At 37.3% G+C, this 20,906-nt stretch overlaps 3 protein-coding genes and 1 pseudogene across 7 annotated transcripts; 1 reads left to right on the forward strand and 3 right to left on the reverse strand.

Annotated features, from left to right (window-relative positions):
- Positions 1-183: 183 nt before the first annotated feature.
- LOC130509634 (protein MIZU-KUSSEI 1-like) lies at positions 184-1,103 on the reverse strand. The gene has a single exon (XM_057005790.1). The coding sequence runs from the start codon at positions 1,052-1,054 to the stop codon at positions 320-322; it is 735 nt and encodes a 244-aa protein (XP_056861770.1). The 5' UTR covers positions 1,055-1,103; the 3' UTR covers positions 184-319.
- Positions 1,104-3,479: 2,376 nt separating this feature from the next.
- On the reverse strand, positions 3,480-8,213 carry LOC108846282 (protein RETICULATA, chloroplastic-like; annotated as a pseudogene).
- Positions 8,214-8,343: 130 nt separating this feature from the next.
- Positions 8,344-12,300, reverse strand: LOC130494686 (serine/threonine-protein kinase ATG1c-like). Of its 5 annotated transcripts, none has more exons than XM_057004678.1 (13): positions 11,927-12,300; positions 11,711-11,828; positions 11,562-11,620; positions 11,246-11,310; positions 10,948-11,041; positions 10,786-10,866; positions 10,596-10,704; positions 10,390-10,465; positions 9,943-10,298; positions 9,517-9,863; positions 9,134-9,416; positions 8,963-9,033; positions 8,344-8,828 (listed from the first exon to the last, which is right to left on the reverse strand). In XM_057004678.1, the coding sequence occupies exons 1-13, from the start codon at positions 12,173-12,175 to the stop codon at positions 8,571-8,573; spliced, it is 2,166 nt and encodes a 721-aa protein (XP_056860658.1). In that variant the 5' UTR covers positions 12,176-12,300; the 3' UTR covers positions 8,344-8,570. The 5 variants fall into 5 exon arrangements, with proteins under 5 accessions (XP_056860658.1, XP_056860657.1, XP_056860659.1 ...); XM_057004677.1 differs by having other exon boundaries at positions 9,517-9,866; positions 11,927-12,298; XM_057004679.1 differs by having other exon boundaries at positions 9,517-9,866; positions 11,716-11,828; positions 11,927-12,068.
- Positions 12,301-16,803: 4,503 nt separating this feature from the next.
- LOC130510032 (protein VACUOLELESS GAMETOPHYTES-like) lies at positions 16,804-17,559 on the forward strand. Its single transcript, XM_057006369.1, has one exon. The coding sequence runs from the start codon at positions 16,804-16,806 to the stop codon at positions 17,557-17,559; it is 756 nt and encodes a 251-aa protein (XP_056862349.1).
- The last annotated feature ends 3,347 nt before the right edge of the window (positions 17,560-20,906 follow it).

Below are 20,906 nucleotides of genomic sequence, written 5' to 3' on the forward strand. Positions count from 1 at the left end.
TTTGGATCTTGTGAGAAGAAGAATTCAAGTAGAAGGAGCTGGTGGAAAGAGCGGGAGTGTACAAGACTGGACTCTTGGGGACATTCAAACACATATTCAAGTCATAAGTAATCAGAGGACTGTACAGAGGATTAATGATAGTAGTACACAAAAAACAACGTACAAAAACTTTCTCACTGAGAACTCAAAACATGAAACCTCTCTAAAGTCTAGACCCTAAAAGCCCTACACAACAAACGTTTGGTAATCTCTGAACAAGATAATAACAAAACGTGATGAAAAGCATTCATAAGTTAAAAATACCCCCAAAAGGTGGCCATTAGGAAGACGTCCTTAGCAAGAAGATGCTGAGTTCTTGAGCAGAGTTAGCATCAGGGTTAATTAGATGGAAAGACTCCGAGTCAGAGCTACCCACAACATGCTCATAACTCGCTCTCATATACATCACCTCATCAAGATCCGACCCGGATCCACACGGCAGCACCCCCGCACCAACCGTAGTGGACTCCAACCTCTTCAGCATCACCCTCGTCTCTTCACTTGCGCTCCTCCTCACAGCAAAACCCGACTTCCTCCCGTTGCAGAACATCGTCCACACCGGCACGGATTTCAGCGAGCAAGACTTGAGTTCCTGTCGTGTGGGGCACTCGAGAGCGACTCGGACGAGACCCGAGTCCATCTCGTGGACGAGCTGGTTCGTGGTGATTGAAAGCTCGAGGAGGAGGAGGGGTTTGACGGAGAGACGGTCGTGCTGGACGCAGAACCACACGTGTCCCTTTCTCCTCCCGAAAAGCGTGCCGATCACCATCGTCCTCGACGGTCTCTGCGGCGCGACGGGGGAGAGGGAACCTGAGTCGACGGCGGAGGAGGAGAAGGAGGTGGCCTCGGAGGAAGAGGCTGAGTCTTGAACGTCGATGATGTCGTCTCTGAGAGAAGTGCTGAGACGTTTCTTGGTGACTCCGGTGGTGGTGGTGGATGATGACGCGGTGGTTGGATTCGTCGGAGGTGTGATGCACGGGAGGAGACAACGGCATAGAGCGTTGATCTTCGTCATCTTTTTAGGCTCTGTCTTCTTCTTTTTTTTTTCTTTCGAAGGGTTTGAGAGAAAAAGGTGAGATGGAGCTTTCAGAGATGAATCTTTTTTGTGTTGTTTGTTGTGTGCTTTCTTATAAAGAAAGGCGGGAGACAAGTTGTGGCCTTTGACTGGTTTGACCGAATTTCCTACGTGGATTTTTGCTTACTTGCCACGTGGAAAGTGAATCTTGGATCTTCTTTGTTTCTGAAAATGTTCTATTGCGGTAAATACTGTTTCTTTTTTTTCTTTCTTTTTTGCTTTTGAGAAAATTAAAATGATTTCATTTGGTTATAATTCCAAAATCTTATTGTAATTTTTTTGTAATTAATTTTGAAAGAAGGAAACAAATCATAGTTGATAGTAATATATTTTAATTATATGATTTAATGATTTAGTTTAAGCAATTAGTCTATCCATCAATTAATATAAAAATTAGAAACAATCCACATGTAAGGAAGGATTAGTTTGGGAGATTCTTTGGTGACTAGATGATTTTTTTTTTGGAACACGGTGACTAGATAATTACATAAACTAAAGTGTCACCAAAATTATATTTTTAGCGTGTGGCTAGCCTCAAAGGCCATTCTTTCCGAATAATGCTCGCTTTGGTCTATGAGGGTGTGTTTGGCCTCTACTGGTATTGTCTATTGGTGTGTGGGTGCTTAGGATGCCTTCCGCAAACTGGTTTTGGTGGAGTCGAATCTTAAACAATGGACCATCAGAGGAGGCCAAAAATTACCGGATTCTTGTTTCGGTTAATTTAACTGCCGTTCCTCTCTTTGCAGCAAGCAGTTTGTGCTTTTTTGGTCAAGCTTCCGGATAGCGCTCCAGTCTGTAGTGTCTCTCCCCAATTGTCTAGTTTGAGTTTGTGTTTAGATTTATACTTCTGTTTTCTGTTTTTTTTTTTCTCCCTATTCTTTTGTCAAAAATCTCAAAATATGCTAATAATATTTTTACATTCTTACCAAAAAAAATTATATCCCTTATTAATTGAAAAACATTACAAACATTTGAGATATCCATATTTCATCTCTAAAATTGTTTTTAGAACCCCTAAAAATAGATGGATTCATGTAAACATATGTTATAATATTTATTAAACTAATCCTTAAATTTATTAGTATTATAAAAGTTATTTATTTTTTATTTAAATAAAAGTTATGGAATTGTCTAATATAATAAACATGTATATGATTATTAATAATATGAAACAATAAAGTTTTGATAACAAATTTTTATCTTCCATAATTTTTGTTCAATTTTATATTATTAAAAAATTATACAATTATATTAACTATATAATAAAAATTTAGTTTTTTTCTAAATTTATATCTTAGAAAAAGATTTTTTTCTTATATCTTATATTTTGCATTTCTTTAAATGACTATAAATTACCAAAATTTGTTAAAAATCCCACATTAATTTTTTTTTGTGAACAGTGGTTTACATTTTTTTTGTTATAACAAGATACACATTATTATAAAATTATATGAATATAAAATCTCATTTTAATTAAACTATATACCATATAAAATACATAAATATTTTAATTTAGAAATTTGCATTAAAAGAGTATTGAGACCTTATATTTTAATTTCAAAATTTGCATTAAGTTTTTAAAAATATTACCTAAAACTTCTAAAATTCTCACACCAAAAATTTATGAATAATGGATGTTGAATTTTTTTAACATAACAAATTTTAATAAAATCATATGAGTGGGATGACTTAGTTAATAAATATACATATTAAAATATACTATATATTTATTTCAATATCACTTAAATTTAATCATATATTATATAAAATTAATAGAGTTTATTGTTATTATTTATTTATCAATAAAATATTTCAAATAAAAACATTGATTGTTTTGATTTATGTGCTTACTCCAATTTAGTTATATAAATGAACACAATATAAAATATATATATATATGTAAAAGAAATTTGTATACATAACGGTTCATTTGCCGATGGTACCTATTAGTTGTGGTCTTTGGATTTATTTGACCAAAAAAATATTTTAATTAATCATTGTATTTAAAATAAATTTAAGATTTGTATGAAACAAATTAAATGAAACAAGATAAGAGGCCGTAAAAAATGCTTAAGCTAGGAAGACCCATCAAACTTACAAGAGTTCATGCACCCTTATTATTTTGTTAAAGTTTTCTGCTCTGTTTGTGTTGTAGACACTTTTAATACTTTGATCATTGCTATACAGTAAGATGTGTTTCTAATCATATTATCCATTACTCTCTCCGCTCACGTAGCCCCTAGCGAGTTCTGTAACATTGGAAATAACAGCAGAAACGGTGTAGTAAACCACATCTCAAACTCAATCCGAGTGGCCTACAACAGTATATAGCTTTTCATAAAAGCTAGACATACATAAAGAAGCGAGTGCCTTCATATCACTGACAACCGCTCAGTCTTGCCCAATCCACAAACTGCATACCACCGTAGATTTTATTAGCAAACCTTACACCAACGGTAAAGGCCAAAGCCGCAGGAGGCACTTTCTTGGCGGAAGGAGATGATTCAACCACTCTCTCTAGACCATTGATGATCTGATAACGTGTATTCGAAGAAACACTAAGGAACACACCTGCCATCAAGATACCATTGTTATGGAAATGAATGAGTAAATAAAGTGAGGGTAAGAAAAGCTAAGAAGAAGTATGTTTATACCCCAGAGAGCTGCACTCTTGATGAGTGGTGGTACTGGAATGTTTCTTCTGATTTGTTTATGCTTCTGAGAATGGCCACACAAAAGAAACGTAAGCCACATCCAAAAAACTAAGTGATCCTCTCAAGTGGAAAGAGATGGGTTACCTTTTAGCAGTCATGATCAGATTAGCAATGCCTTGGCCTAGAATGCCACATCTAAATCCAACCGCACCATACATTATACCCTAAACAAATATTTGATCAGCTGGAAACTTTTATGGAGCGATTGAGACAGAGACTGTGACGTTATAAGCATTGAGCATGCGTCCTAAGAAGCCACTTGATGCTGATGGTTGACTGAAATGGACAAAAGGCGCCAACATACCGACAAGAACAACGTTAACCACAACTCCAACAAAGAGATCAGCAACATACAACTCAAACTCTGCCCAGAAGTCTTTCCCTCTCTTTTGAACTTCTGCAACAGTGGCACAACAAGAGTCAATGACTCTGAAAATTGGCAAATACCAAATGGTTACATGAGACAATGCAAGTGCGGTGTTGCATATACCCTAATGTTGAATAAAGCTCACTAACCTTAGTGCCTATTTTGAAGAGGAAAGATGGATCAGCCAACATTCTGTTACGAAGCATAGACTATGATCTTATAGCAAACCCAAGCAGCCCAGCTGAGCTCTAAACTCCAAGAAACCTGTTGTGATTCAGTCTTGTTTTCAGTTTTGTTCTTTAGTTTTGTCTCTTTCTCTGTTTTTGTTTATGTAAGACTTTGTTTTACCAAACTGATTTTTCATTCATTCTTACATACTTTCTTACAAACGATCACACACTGTCTTTATAGAAGACTTTACTGACTCTTAATCATTCCTTCTTGCTCACTCACACCTAGCACATACCTCTAATATTTAGACCATTCTCACACTTCATAGCTTAACTATTTTAACAACTCTTACCAACTCTCTTAGCAAGAGTGAACTAGTTATATTACTTACCAACTAAACCTTAACGTAACTACTAGTTACATAACTAGTTTCCTTGTTAACTTTGACCTTGACTATTCTTCTTCTTCCTTCCTTCACGTTTCTTGTTTCTTCTTTCTCTTTTTCTTGCTTGTTTCTTGTGCTTCAGGTTTCTTCTTCTTCTCACTGTCTTCACTCCTTTCATTTGCAGGTTTTACTCAAGGAATCATTTCTCAACACTCCCTCTTGATTCCTTGAGTTGTTGCCTTGGTTCCAACTCAGAATTTTAAGATTAGTTACCTTAGTAGCTTCTTTGCTTGTTCTGTTGTTTGTTGGAGGAGGACTCATCAACACACTTGCATAGCTCCTTGGCATGTTCAAATTCTCTGTTTTACTTGCACTTTGAATCTTGACAGATTTGGTTTCTTTTCCAACTTTGATTTTCTCAGCTCCCTCTTGAATTGATATCACATTGCTCCCTGCAACTTTTGCCTCTGATGTAAGAACCTTTGTTGACCTTGCAATGACATTCCCTTCTTTCTCATTGGTGGTTGACTTGCCACATACACGTAACTCACTTGTTCCTTCCCCACTTGGTAGTTGAATATTTTGCATTGGTGGGCAGTTCTTCTCATACTTGTCCACTTTCTTGAAACTTCCAAAGTTAAATCCTTTGTGCCTTGGCTCTTGATCAATCTTTTCTTTTCCATGAGACTTTTCTTCATTCCTTCCTTTCTCTTTCTTTGAGTGTTGATCAGCTGATCTGCCAATCTGTTTTTGCTCCCTCTTTTTCTCAAATATGATTTCTTTTCTTTGGTTGGTGTTCTCTTTGATCACCAATTTCTTCATTCTCGTTCCTTGAATCACTTCTTTGATCTCCTTCATCTCACTCTTCTCTTTGTTAGACTCTGTCTTTCTCTGCTTTTCATCATTGACGGCTGCTTCAATCTTCCATGATTTCAGTTTTGATACTTCAGCGTACCCAGCTCCTTCGATACATACGTCCTCACTTGCCTTTGATTCAGTAGTTGTGATTGGTCGTTTGCTTATCTCCAAGTGAAGATAGAAGCTTTTCTTAACCATTCCAATATCAGCTATCTTTCTTCTTGATTTGTCATGGATGACACACCTTTTATCCTTGAAGGTAACACCATAGCCGTTTTCAACCATCTGAGAAACACTTAGTAGATTCTTGGCTATGTTGGGGACTAGGAAGACATTTCTGATGATTCGCCTGCCTTTCTTTGTCTCTACCTCAATATCTCCTTTTCCTTTAGTTATCAACACAGTTCCATCACCAACACGGATTGGAACATTGACCCTTGAGTTGATTCTGGTGAACAGATTCTCGTTAGAGGTCATATGATTTGTGCAACCACTATCAATGAGCCACATGTTTTCTTCAAGTCGTTCTTTGTCTTCTTGCCTTGCTGAGAACATCTGGTACTCCTCTTCTTCTTCATCACCATCTTCTTCTTGATTTGCTTGAGCTTGTTCAAGTCTCTTGCTCCTGCAGTCTCTTGACAAATGACCAGTTTTGCCACAACTGAAACAAGTTCTCATGTCTCTATTTCTGTTGGCATCAAACTGGTTCCTTCCATGCTTGAAGAAGCATACATCTTCATTGTGATTATCCTTTTTACAGTAACCACACCACCTCTTCTCTCTGTAATTTGTCTGACTTGAGTTTGCTCTCTCTTTGTCTTCCATCTTCATATTTCTGAACCGAGCATGGAATGCTCCTTCTGAATCTTCTTCTTCTTCTTCTTCTTCTTCAGGAAAGAACTTTTTCTCATGTGCTTCTAAAGATCCAATCAGTTCAGCATATGTGACTGTTCTGATATCTTTAGTTTCTTCCATCAATGAAGATAGAGGTGCATAGCTCTTTGGCATCGAGGCTAGCATCTTCACCACCATATCAAAGTTGGATCTTCCTTCTCCTAGAGCTCTCATTTGATTAGCTACAGCTTGAATCCTGTCAGAGTAAGCTTTCACCTTCTCTCCTTCTTTCATCTTCAGATTTTCAAAATCTCTTCTTAAGGACTGCAGTCTTACCATCTTCACTTTTTCATTTCCTTGGTATGAATGCTCCAAGAGATCCCAGGCTTGTTTAGCTGTTGTTGCTGAGAGAATCTTGTCAAAGATTACATCTGCTACAGCATGCTGAATGATTTGTAGAGCTGATGTATCTTTGGCTTTTAGTGCTTTCAGGTTTGCCATCGTCTTTGCATGGTCTCCTCCTGGTGTCTCAAATGTTTCTGTAGTCTTTGTTGGAGGATCTGGAACTCCACCTTTCACCACCTCCCATAGTTCTTTGTTCATCAGAGTTGTGCGCATCCTTGCCGCCCAGAACTCGTAGTTCTGACCATCGAACACAGCCACCAGTTGAGATGATATGAGGTTAATCGCCATTCCTTTCTTCTTCTTTTAACTTCGCTTCTTCTTGTAATTTTCTTGAACAGGCTCCACGATCAAGTGAGCTCTGATACCATGTTGTGATTCAGTCTTGTTTTCAGTTTTGTTCTTTAGTTTTGTCTCTTTCTCTGTTTTTGTTTATGTAAGACTTTGTTTTACCAAACTGATTTTTCATTCATTCTTACATACTTTCTTACAAACGATCACACACTGTCTTTATAGAAGACTTTACTGACTCTTAATCATTCCTTCTTGCTCACTCACACCTAGCACATACCTCTAATATTTAGACCATTCTCACACTTCATAGCTTAACTATTTTAACAACTCTTACCAACTCTCTTAGCAAGAGTGAACTAGTTATATTACTTACCAACTAAACCTTAACGTAACTACTAGTTACATAACTAGTTTCCTTGTTAACTTTGACCTTGACTATTCTTCTTCTTCCTTCCTTCACGTTTCTTGTTTCTTCTTTCTCTTTTTCTTGCTTGTTTCTTGTGCTTCAGGTTTCTTCTTCTTCTCACTGTCTTCACTCCTTTCATTTGCAGGTTTTACTCAAGGAATCATTTCTCAACAAAACCGAAACTCAAAAACACCTCTCTAAAAAACTATTGATTCCAGAAAGAAAGAAAAGAATATACCTACATGCAAATCCAAGTACCTAAGGAGTAGCAACTTGTGGCTGCCAAAGGTCTTAGCAGACTTTAACATATCACATGGAAGCGTGGCTTCTCGAGCTTCAGTCTCTCCCATAACTCCTTCTCTTCGTGGTCTTCTTCGCTATCATCTCCATCTCCTCCTCCACCATTACCGTCACCACCATTAAAAACCATCTCCAACATTGCCATCACTTCCAAACTTCTCCGGTTCATCAGTTCCCAAGTTTCTTACATCGTCTATTTATTTCGCTTCAAGTCCCTTGCACTTGTGGAAATGGAACCCTTAGTTAATTATGGTTTTGTCCTTGCTCTTACATGTGTTGTGTACTTATGAGAAATAAAGAATGTAAGAACAATAAGTACGAGATAATAAAAAGTAAGAATAAGCTACTTTGAATGATTCACTTGGCATAATGTGAAAGTGTGACCTCTACATTGGAGTAGTATCTTTTGCTGCACTTTATTAAAGTTTTCAACGTATCATGAAAGTTGGATAGATAAAACTGTATAAAATTCATCGTATACATAAATCTACTTATACATAAGCAAAGGATTATTAGGATCAAAGACAAAGATAGAACAACGAATATGTTACAACATCCATCACAACTCCACACATCATATCCACCAAAGTCCCTCCAGATCCCCAAAAGAATAAGAATACATGATTTTGATTTGATGTACATACACATACATTTTTTTCTCCTTTTAAAAAAAACGAAAAAAAAAAAAACAGAAGAAAAAGAAGCCAAACCGAGTGAGAACTGATCTATGGTTGCTTGTTCATCATGGCAGATGATGATCCCTGCATCTGAGAGCCTGAGCTTCTTCTATGCGACTGCAGATGCTTCAATCTTCTGCTGAGGATATCAATATATGTTCTGAGACGGTACCTGTCTGAGTTTGTGAGCGACAATGGTGGATTCAGAATCAGCATTGGTGCTTCCACTAGAAGGAATACCAGCAAACGCATCGCTTTTGAATATTGGTTTCCAGCCTTCTCTATCTCTCCCATAACCTCCTTAACCTGCATAAAAGGCCACAGCCACTAGTGGGATTAAAACTCTTGTTTTATATATGAGAAGGATCATATAGTAAACGAATGTTATATACTTCAGATTTGAATTGTTTATCAAGCATAAAAGGTAAAAGAGAACTTACTCCACCAAGTTTGCCAAGATCGAGGGCTGCTTCAAAGATAGTCTCCATTGCATCAGGCATCATTGCATTTCCTACAACCAAGTAGATGAAGAACTTTTTAAGATCTTGAACACTACAAAAACAGAGCAGAAGTGTTTTCTTTTCTTTTTTTACAAAGAGAAAAAACAATACCAGGTTCGATATTCTTGGAAAGTTCTTCAGCAAGCTCAATCTCCCGGATAAACTGCCTCTGAATCTGAGAGGATATTTCCTCCGATCCATCATGGCTGAGATCAGTGATATGCTCGTTTTTTAGGCTGCTGCTTCTACTTCCTCTTAGTTTGTTAATGTCTTGGCCTGGGCTTCCTTCCAAACCAGAGATTGCCTGAGTATGGCATATGTGCAGTGCCTGTTTCCAAATTGCCAGAATCGCCAGCTGGATCGAGAAAGCTTCTAGGTATTTGTCAGATTTGATCTATACAAAAAAAAAAAGTATTAGAAAGAAATTGCTCAGAAACTCATGATTGTGTAGTGGTAATAATAAGCAAGTGACAATCAATATAAAGTTTGGTTACCCTTTCATGAACTAGTTCTGCAATTGTTGCTGCACATTTTTTAAGAGAAGTGATTCTTGTCAAGCTGTTAGTTGATGGCTGTTCAAAAGCATCTCCAAGATCCAGAGATCCATGAGAAGTGCTCTGACTGTCCAGGCTTCCAAACCGGCCAACGTTGTTGCCAGTAGCACCAATTATTGGCATAGGAGCCGTTGAACTTATGCTTCTGTTAAATAACTCTACAGGAGGAGACTGAGACTTGAATGGGAAATTATAAGCCTTTGAAGAACTCGATGAAGATGATGGCAGATCCACTGGTGGTCCAGATACGAGAACGAAGTCTTGATCCATCGAGTCTTGAGAATCATCTACTGCAGAAACTGACATATGTGAGAAACCAAAACAAGAAAGCTTTGCTATTTTATAAGGCGTAGCAAATAGAAGTACCTCTTCCTTTAGGAGGTTCACCATGGTTTCTCCTATCAGAATCTATGTGTGTTTCATTTCTAAATCTATTGTTTTCCACTCCCTGGTTGATTCTACTAACTCTGGAAGTAGGTTCTGTACAGTTCAAAGGACTAGATTCCATCTCCTTTCTCTCAACTCTAGCATCAGTGTTAAATCCAGAGGACGACCTCATCGAGGAGGTCCTTCTCAAATGTGAAGGGCTCCCCTCAGGTCCACTGAAATCATCATCTATAAGGAATGGAAGACAGTCTTCTTGAGAACTTTCTTCCATGTTTCTCGAAGGACTACTTCCAGAAGAAAGGAAACCGTCCATTCTCCTTGAACCCAATCTACTACTGCAGGAGAGATGAATTTCATCAGGTACAAATATTTGCATATAAAGAGATAAAAAAAAAAGGCTGTAGCCACGAAAACTATCTCATCTACCTTGAGAAATCATATGAAGACTGCCTGTCCGAAAGAAACGGATGATTGAAGAACTCTTCAAATGTCAAACGTTCCACTGCAGGAGACAAAGAGAGTAGGACCATAAGCTCTTTTACTCTTTACTATAAGACATGTGAGGTAGGAGAAGAATCATCATTCCAACTTTTCTACTATAGAAATGCAAAAGATAGTAGTCTGATGCAGACCTGGATCACGGCGCAGTAACTTCTGACACAGATCTATACAGTCCAAACTTAAATCTCTACAGTCCGCTGGAAATTGTAATCCAGTTGATCTCAAAATGTTTTGGAGCAACTGTGAACATAAGATTAAGAATACGTTGGGTTTTAGGCACCAGAAGACAAACATTTAAGTAAAGAAAGAGAATGCAAGAACCTGAATTTGGCTGTTTCCTGTAAAAGGGGTTCTGCCTGTCACAAGTTGAAATAAGATAGCACCAACACTCCAGAGATCTGCCTGTGTTTTAGGATAGATTGTAAGATTACTATGCTAAGAACAAAAAATGTCTAGGTCACATTAGTAAGAAAAAGGTCTCACCTTCGCATCATACTTCTGAAGTTGCATAATTTCTGGTGCCATGTACAATGGTGAACCGCATAATGTTTCTGCAAGGCCTCTAGGCTGCAGCGATCTGCATTATGAAAAGTGTGATGTTCAGATTCAAACTAGAAGAATATACATTCATCCCTAAGAAAAGAATGAATATTATTACCTAGGCTAGAACTCGACAAAATACATTGAAAAGCAGCTTGAGCCCATTCGAAACCTTGCTCTAATTGACACATATTACACACACTCTTTGATCTAGTAACAGGGTTTAGCTGATTGACAATACCTTGCAAATCCAAAATCAGCAATCTTCAGATCTGCATCGTTTCCATCTGTGGATAGAAGAAGATTCTGTTTCAAAACACGAAAGAGAGAAACTTAGCAACTATAATTTCAACAAAGGTGGAATATCTATCTCTCCACTAGGAGTCTAGGACCAAGGAAACATAATCCACTGATTAAGAAGAGAACATGTTTTACTGGAAACTAACAGATCAGCCTTCCACAGCACTGAGGTCATATAACACACTAATCTAATTAACAAGAACAACAAAACACATTCTGCACAGAAGATCACTGAAATGAACGAAAATCAAACACACCTGAGGCTTTAAATCGCGGTGGATAATGTTATTGTCACGAAGAACTTGTAATCCAGCAGCTGTTACATACAAAGTCATTAAGAACATTGTCAACAACAAAACAAAACAAAACAAAACAAAAAAAGAGAGTACAAGCCCCTAGAGTCTACCTAACTGCAACATGAAATGCTTAGCAGTAGCTTCAGGAACACTCCCATGACTCTGTATATACACAGACAAGTCACCTCCTTTGCAATACTCCAACACCAAATGTATCCTCCCAGGAGACTTTACATCAAAGACAAAGGGTCAATCAACACAAGAGCAAGAAAGCATAAAGGATCGAACTTTAGAAAGGACCCGACCGAACCAGCCAACCAACCAACCTCGATCATATCAAGCAAACGGATGATGTTGGGATGATCGATCCTCCTGAGGATGAAAATCTCAGACATGAGACTCTCCTGCAGCTTCTTGTTAAGCCTGCTCATTGCGATCTCCTTGATGGCGACGTGTGTCCCGTGAACGCGGTGCCTCGCTTCCGAGACTACAGAGAACGAACCCGACCCGATTTGCCGACCCACCAAGTAGTCGCCAACAACGCGCGGCCCGCTCCTCGCCGTGGACTGAGCCATTTTTTTGACGGCGCCGAGAATCTAGAGAGGATCGTGTGACGGAGAATTTTCAAGCCGCGGTTTTGATTGAATCTTTTCTTCTTTTTTTTTTTTTTTTGGGGGGAGTCGAGGCGGGTTGAATAGGATCCGATTGGGCGTGTTTTTGGATAATCAGGAGAGAGGTGATTATTATTAATAAGTGTAAGTTTATTCTAGGAATCTTCGCGGAGTGTTGTTTGTTTGGTTTATATGATAAGATCGGGTAATTATTTATTTTTTTATCTTTTCCCAGTCGGAAGATTACCACTTTATTTCAAACATTCAACACGTTTTGATACATAAACTCTAGCAAATGAAAGAATAATCTCTAGAAATAAAAGCCCAAATGAAAGCAGTACTAGAACCCATTATAGAAACAAACATGCCAACCAAGACTTAGCAACTTAACAAATTAAATAAACAACAAATCAGTTCAAAAAAAAAAAGTTAAGTCAACAAAATTTAACTCCAAGTAGTATACAATGATCGGGAAATTTCGCTGCTGCTCATCGCCCCCCACGCGAAATTATCCACCTCCTTCACTTAGTGTTCCATAACTTACCCATGCTGCATACGTCCACACGGTAACAACAACCAAACCAAAACACCACGATTTCATAACCGACAAGAGGAAGCTCGACTTGGTCCACATAACCTTCGGATACGGATTTGACACATCCAGTCTATAAAATCCTAGATAGAAGCCCACACAAAGCTTTAATCGATGAAATCATTCCAAACAGACTCATGGAATAAGAAACACCTGGCAAACGATCATCGAGACACCACATACAAACAAATCTGCTACTTAAATTCGAGCCACCGAGGGAAACATCTCTAAACTCGCTGAAATTGAAAACTCAAAAAAAAAACAGAGCATAGATCAAAGGAAAAAAAGACAGCTAAGAACTTGAGGAAGAAGATGAAGTGTAGAGAAAAGAGAATGGAGAGAGGGGATAGAAAGTGTTTTGTTTGTGTTCTTTGATCAGGTAATTATTTAACGTTACTTTTTTGAACCTAAAGCTGATGAATATAATAATATTCCCAGAAGCTAAACTTTTTTCTTCTTATTTGGCATCAAACAAATTTTAAAAGATCAATCATTAAAGTTCCTTTAAGCGAGCTGCAAGAACAGGCCTAGGAACCAGAATGTTAACAGCTGATAAACATTGTGCATGTGATCGTCCTCCTTTCGCTAAGGAATCCACATCATCCAACTCTGTGGCTAAAGCCGGCCACTCTTCCAACGAGGTTTCTTACTTGCTGGCAGTCTAAAACGAAACTGGTGTCATCGAGTTGTATTGGTGACTGTGCTTGGGGAACACACTTTTGCCCCTGCAGGATCACCTCATTTGCGTCTTGGAGGACAAAACCCATTCCCATCCATACATTGCTTGCTGACCACAAGCCGTGTACAGTACTTGGCCAGTGTATCGATATTCAGTTTTTACCTGAGCTGGAGGTGGAGGTCGTTGCCTCATGTGTTGAGTTTCTTCTTCCTCTTCTATAAGATGATAGACTCTTAAATCTGGATCAAAATCCGCATGGGCATGTCATGGTAGCCTTGCAACTTCCGAGGGGATTCAAACATCCTCCCATACTTTAGTCTCAGCTCATGTTTATATTGTTCTACAAACACTATCCTCTAGGATAGTATCGACCTTTAAGTGGGAACACCAACAAACGCCACACATGTTTTTCCAATAAGGTAAGGTGAAAATCTCTAAAATCACGGAATTCAAAGCCTATTTTCTCTAGTGGAACAAAAATTTAATTTGTCTCATGCAATCCAATGAATTCCACAATTATTGTCTCTCATGTTCCATCAGAACCTCATCACTGCAGCGGATAGTTTGTTACACACTCCATATGGTACTATATAGCAGGACATCACATAGGACGGGATTGCTTGTAGGGCTGCTTGTACCACCGAAAACTACATATGATATTTATATTATAATAATATAAATTTATTGGATTATATCTTCTATATTTTATTGTGATGTTTCGGTCTTACGTTTAAGTATAAAAGAATTATTCATTTATGTTTTATAAAATATATTTTGGTAACCGAAATAGAAAATTTTAAAAACCAATTCGATAAAATTGAACAAATACAAACAAAACCAAACAAAACCGAATCAAACTTAAATCAAACTTAAATCAAACCAAACTAAATCGGAACCAAACTCAAACTAGAATAAACTCAAACTGCATCAGACCAAACACAAACCAAACTAATTTTGGTTAAAGTTTTCTTATATCCAAACAAACCAAACCGAACTTAAATTGGACACAAATTTAAATAGAAATACTCACCCCTATTTTTAGTGGTGTAACTTGTGAAAAAAACAAAAAAAACTTAAGCAGTTTTGAAGTGAGAAAAAAAAATTCTTAACAGGTAAAATTCTAAAACTCCACGCAAATTTTAGTTTCAATAACACCTCTGTGTTTGAGAACCCAACCGTTACTGATTCTCTAATATTCACAGAGACATTTGACATTTGATAAAAAAAATTGACAATTTTGAAAACAACGTTCGCCTTTTCAAATCATGTATTACAACTTTACATCTCAATAAGTTACAACATCTATAAATTCTCTACATTTTCACTTAAATATAGAGTTCGGATAAAAAATGTTTCAATCATATTCTATTTTCTCTTTTATAGTAAAGTAAAAAAGTTGCTCAGAGAATAAAGTAAATTTATTACGTACGTAAAATAATTTATTTATTTTTTTTCATTACTTGATTTTTATTCTAAAATAAAGTAATCTTAAAATAAAATTAAATTTCATTACAGAATTATTTCATTTTTTAAAATAAAATAATACATTAGAAATGGTCTTAGAACTTAGAAATTCTCTAAATTCTTTGATCACCGCATGTAAAATTTGACAATTTTTAATCAATCTTTTTGTTTCTTACCGAGTAAACTTTTTTTAAAAAAAATATTGATTTCACTTTTCGGAAGGTTTTTTCTTCTGAAAATTCAGTGAAGCTTCACTTCAACAATAAGAGCTTCCTAAGTTTGTTTAAAGTGGCTGCATTGATAAAAAAAAGATTACAAATACATGGTAGTGTTAAAAAAGTTACAAATACATAATTCTGTTTAAGAAAAAAAAGGTAAATATATGTATTCTGATTATAAAAAAAAAATTCCATTCATCATCTCAGAACTAAAAGCACGTGGATGATACGTTGTGGTAGGAACCGAACCACGGAGTACAAAGCTGGTTCTCTAACAACAAATTAATCTATACTAGTATTTGGGCCCGTACTACGGGAAAAATTCCTTAATTTAACTTGAATTCTTTTATTATATTCCTTAATTTTACTTGAATTCTTTTACTATATTACGTATTGGATATCAATACTATTTCTGGTTTAAAATGTAAAAACTATATATATTGTTTCCTTTTTTTTCTTTTTCTTTGCCAACTTCACCATAAAAATTGTTTCATATTCGTGGATACAAAAGGATGATGAAGATGTTGGTTGTATTTGCATAAATTTATAGATTGTAAATAATATATCTAGAAAATTGTAATAACTTACAAATACCACTCATAAACACTAAATAATATATCTAGAAAATTGTAATAATAATAACTTTAAAAAAAGTTGTAATAACTTACAAATAAAATAAGTAAAAATACCTTTGTTTACAATTACTTTAATCTCCATACAGTACCACCCGTCTGCCATTTTTACAACCTCGTTGTCTTTTTCTGTCATATGAATAATCCATTAAAAAAATTCAAACTGAATCATGTAAAAAGAATAAGAGAATATTACTTTGAGCAGAGAAAAATGAATTTAAAAAATAATCGTAAAGCTGTTTGATTTTTGTTGCTACACTTCCAACTCACAGATTATGGAAAAGAAATGAGACGATTGAGAATAGCAAAGACAGAGCAAATAGAAAAGAAAACATCTGATAAAAACATTTGGAATAAACAGTTTGGCATGGTGCCATAAAAAAGGAGAACGTGGGATTCTTTGTGCTCAGGAGCAGTTACTTTTTTAACAATTGGAAGTGATTTAGTTTTGTAATTAACTCAGATTTTTTAATTGTTGTGTCGATGATTTTTTTTTGTTTTTGTTTTTGTTTTTTTGTTTATTTTTAAATTGCGAGGTGTCAATTTTTTATTGGTAAGGCGACTTGCGCTTTAGTATATAGGGATATGGTTTACGTCTATCGACAAAAGGTTATACATACAATGAATCGACGATATACAATATTTATTTACATCATACACATAACTCCCAGGTTATAAAAAAATTATAACGCAAAAATATGGGTTAGTTTATTCCATAAATAATAGGTCAAGTAGCCAAAGTCAACTACTGCTCTACCACGTTCTCAGAGTTTATAACGACCGAGTTAAAGTTAATTTTCTTGGACAACAAGTGAACCGAAGTTTATAATTTTGTAACCTCAACTAACATAAATTATTATGTGATTTTATGGTCTAAACAAAAGTTTATACTCAAGTAGTCAAGTTGCCAAACAAAGTTTGGTGGGGAATGGTCTAAGAACTAGTTCTTTTTAAACCACCCAGCATTCTCTCAAATCTAAATCATTCTCAAAAACAAGAACTACGAGATGTCTTCGTCGAGGCCAGATCAGTACGTAGTCCATCATTTCACCCACATCCATCCATTAACGAAGGTTGACGGATATAGCGAGTTCACATGCGGTGGCTGCAAAACTTATGGCTTTGGGAAGACCTACCGTTGCTCCTCGTGCGACTACAATCTACACGAACACTGCGCTAAGTGCCTTCCTACCATCCTCAGCTTCATGCATCCACAACACGAGCTCCAACTAGTTTTTAGAGGACCAGAGCAAACGCACCATGAAAAACGAATGTGCGACATCTGCGACGAACCAGTCGAAGGGCTCTTTTACCAATGCCATCCTTGTGGCTTCGACGTCCATCCACTCTGTACACAGCTGCCTCAGCACGTGAGACACGTGCCTCACCCCGCCCATCTTTTAGAGCTGAGTCGCTGGGGAGCGAGCAGCACGTGCATGGTTTGCAGCGGTGCAATCAGGTCTTGGCGGTACAAGTGTGGGCCATGTGGTTTAGATGTTCACATGGAATGTGTTAATACATCTGCAGCATCAGTAGCAACAATTCAGCAGAGGTGTTATGGGTCACAACCGTATTATCATCCTTCTCAGTATTACCAGCCTTATTACAATCATGGAAATGCAAACCATCAAGGTCGGGTTGATCAAGAGTCCACTCCGAGCATAGGAAGAAGAATGTTTGGCGTTTTAATGGCTCTAACCGTTGGGGTTGTCTGCAATATTGTCGCTGGGCCGGTCTCTGGTGCCTTTACTGGCGGCTTCTAAAATTGCACGTCTCTTATGTGCCGCCATTTATATATGCTTATTGTTATCTATTTCTCGTGTGTTACTTTCATCGCTTTATACCATTAATAAATTGAAGAAAAAAGTTAAAACAAAAAAAAAATTCAAAAATACGTGTTACCACCTTCACTCATACGCAACATGCTATTATTATTTTTGAGTTATTATTGGGTTCATTTTCTAGGATAAATTTGTCACTACAAGAAAACACGCTGATTCTGAGGGAAATACCGAGGGAAAATGAGTTCCTCGGAAATTTCTGACAAAATATCGAGGAAATACCGAGAAAACCAAGAAATGGGGTTTCCTCGAAATTTCCTCACTATTTTTTGAGGAAATTTCAAGGAAGACCAACTTCCTCGGTATTTTTCGAGGGAATACCGAGGAAACCAGAGTCGTCGGAAAATACTGACGGATATTTCTAATATTTCGACGACATCTTGTAGCCGTTAGAGAGCCTTGGGAGAGCCGTTGGGGGATTTAAACTATTTCGAGGAAATTTCGAGGAAATGTCTGTTTCCCTCGAAATTTCCTCGAAATTTCCTCAGTATGCCGGGAGGATTTCATCTATAAATACAGCCACCCCTCTTCCTCTTCATTCACTCCATTTCTTTTCTTCTTCTCTCCTAGTCTCACGAATTTGATTCCAAAAAACATGTCTTCTTCAAATTATTTTCGTTCTTGGATGGATCGACCTCATTTGGATCTGGACACGAGATTGCTTACGGAAGAATACAATCAAGGTATAATCGAGTTCATGAGGGTAGCTCGCCAACAACCGGAAGCAGAAACAGGTAAGTTAAGATGTCCTTGCTCTAATTGTAAAAATAGAAAAGTTATTAAAGAGTGAGATGTTTGGACTCATCTATTATTGAGTGGGTTTACACGAAGTTACAAAATTTGGTATCATCATGGGGAAACTGATTATGAACTTGGTAGTACTAGCGAACCTCAGCCGGCGGTTAGATTAGAAGAACCAATTAGGGCGGATGTAGATTATGGTGTAGGTACTGAGCAGATGATAAATGATCATTTTAGAGGGGAAGATTTACCCAATGCAGAAGCTAGGAGATTTTATGAAATGTTGGATGCTGGAAAGCAACCATTGTACGAAGGTTGCAGAGATGGTCATTCAGCTTTATCATCTGCTATGAGACTGATGGGCATTAAAACAGATTATAACTTGGCTGAAGACTGTGTGGATGCGATAGCTAATTTTGTTAAAGGTATTCTACCTGAGGATAATGTAGCTCCAGGTTCATACTACGAGGTTCAAAAACTCGTAGCTGGTGTTGGTTTATCTTATCAGGTAATAGATGTATGCAGCGATAACTGCATGATTTATTGGAGGGCGGATGATCAGCGGACTACATGCAAATTTTGTGGGAAGCCTCGTTATAAAGATACGAGTGGAAGAGTTCCAGTGCCATATAAAAGGATGTGGTATTTGCCTTTGACGGAAAAGTTGTATCTTTCAGAACGCACAGCGCAACGAATGAGATGGCATGCGGAGCACTCAACAGATGGTGAGATTAGACATCCTTCAGATGCAAAAGCGTGGAAACATTTCCAATCAAAGTATCCCGACTTTGCGTATGAGAGAAGAAATGTCTACCTTGGATTATGTACTGATGGTTTCAGCCCGTATGGGAAGAGTGGAAGACAATATTCTCTATGGCCAGTCATTGTTACACCATACAGCTTACCCCCAAACTTGTGCTTGCGACGAGAGTTTTTGTTTCTCTCCATTCTCGTTCCCGGACCAGAGCATCCTAAGAGATCACTTGATGTGTTTCTTCAGCCACTAATATATGAGTTGCAACAACTATGGGCTCAAGGTGCTGAAACATACGATATTTCGTGTAAAGAAAACTTTCAAATGCGGGCAGTACTAATGTGGACAATAAGTGATTTTCCAGCATATGGTATGTTATCTGGATGGACAACGCATGGAAGGCTATCATGTCCATATTGTCAAGATAACACTGATGCTTTCCAACTAAAACACGGAAGGAAAACGTGTTGGGTGTTGGTTTGACTGTCACAGGAGATTCCTACCACCTGATCATCCATATCGTAGGAGTAGGAATTTGTTTACGAAGAACAAGAAGGTGTTTGACAGTCCACCTGCGGAAATTAGTGGGAAAGGTTTGAAGACACAACTAAGAGATTTTGGTGCAGAAAGGACGCCAGACATCGGTGGACATGCGCGTTTTCCGGTAGATGCTGTTGGAAACCTACATAACTGGCACAAAAAAGTATATTCTGGGATCTGCCATACTGGGAGGATCATTTGCTAAGGCATAATTTAGATGTCATGCATATTGAGAAGAATTTTTTTGACAATCTCATGCACACGATCCTTAACGTTCAAGGTAAAACAAAGGATAACTTGAAGTCAAGACTGGATTTAGTCGATATATGTGCTCGTTCAGAACTTCATGTTGATGAGAATGGTAGGGCTCCTTTTCCCATATACCGACTTGATGCAGAAGGAAAAGATGCGTTCTTTGATTGGATTTCAAACGATGTGGAGTTTCCAGACGGTTACGCATCTAATTTGCGTAACTGTATCGACAGAAAGGAAGGAAAGTTTATTGGCTTAAAAAGTCACGATTGTCATGTGTTGATGCAGCGCTTACTTCCGTTTGCTTTAAAGGAACTATTACCACGAAATGTTTATGAAGCAATTGCAGGGATAAGTGCTTTCTTCCGCGATTTATGCGCCAGATCAGTGACTCTTGAAGGTATTGAAAATCTGAAGACTAACATAGTCGTGATTCAGTGCAACCTTGAGAAGATATTTCCTCCCTCATTTTTTGATGTTATGGAGCATCTTGTTATTCACTTGGCAAGAGAATTGGAACTTGGTGGTCTTGTGCAGTATAGATGGATGTATCTGTATGAGCGGTATATGTTCCATTTGAAGAAAATGGTGAAAAATCTAAGTAGGGTGGAAGGTTCTATAGTCGCACAGATGATCAATGAAGAAATTTCAAACTTTGCTGAGTACTACTTTCCAGCAGAAGTTCAGACCAAAAACAGAAGACCTGCTCGGCATGATGATAGAGGCGAACGGGCAACATACCATGTTACGGTTCTTGACATTTTCACAGATGTTGGACGACTTAGCGGAAAATCAAAGGACCGTCGACTTACTGAGCAGGAGCGCAGTCATTTGCAAACATATTTGCTCACCAACTGCGAAGATGTTCTTCAATATGAGAGGTAAGTTTATTATCTTACAAAATTTTATTTTAACAAATTAACATTTATATCTTAATTAATTACATTTTTGTCATCACAGGATTTTCATGGCAGAAAAGCGG

The sequence above is a fragment of the Raphanus sativus genome, chromosome 3, assembly GCF_000801105.2.
Source record: "Raphanus sativus cultivar WK10039 chromosome 3, ASM80110v3, whole genome shotgun sequence".
NCBI lineage: Eukaryota > Viridiplantae > Streptophyta > Magnoliopsida > Brassicales > Brassicaceae > Raphanus > Raphanus sativus.

Bases quoted from the DNA above. Each gene is read 5' to 3' on its own strand.
- LOC130509634 (XM_057005790.1), bottom strand. From the start codon at position 1,054: ATGACGAAGATCAACGCTCTATGCCGTTGTCTCCTCCCGTGCATCACA.
- LOC130494686 (XM_057004677.1), bottom strand. From the start codon at position 12,175: ATGGCTCAGTCCACGGCGAGGAGCGGGCCGCGCGTTGTTGGCGACTAC. The intron at 11,829-11,926 runs GTTGGTTGGTTG...TTTGATGTAAAG, and splicing joins GTTTGCTTGATATGATCGAG to TCTCCTGGGAGGATACATTT. The intron at 10,705-10,785 runs GTTCTTGCATTC...TTATGTTCACAG, and splicing joins CAGGAAACAGCCAAATTCAG to TTGCTCCAAAACATTTTGAG.
- LOC130510032 (XM_057006369.1), top strand. From the start codon at position 16,804: ATGTCTTCGTCGAGGCCAGATCAGTACGTAGTCCATCATTTCACCCAC.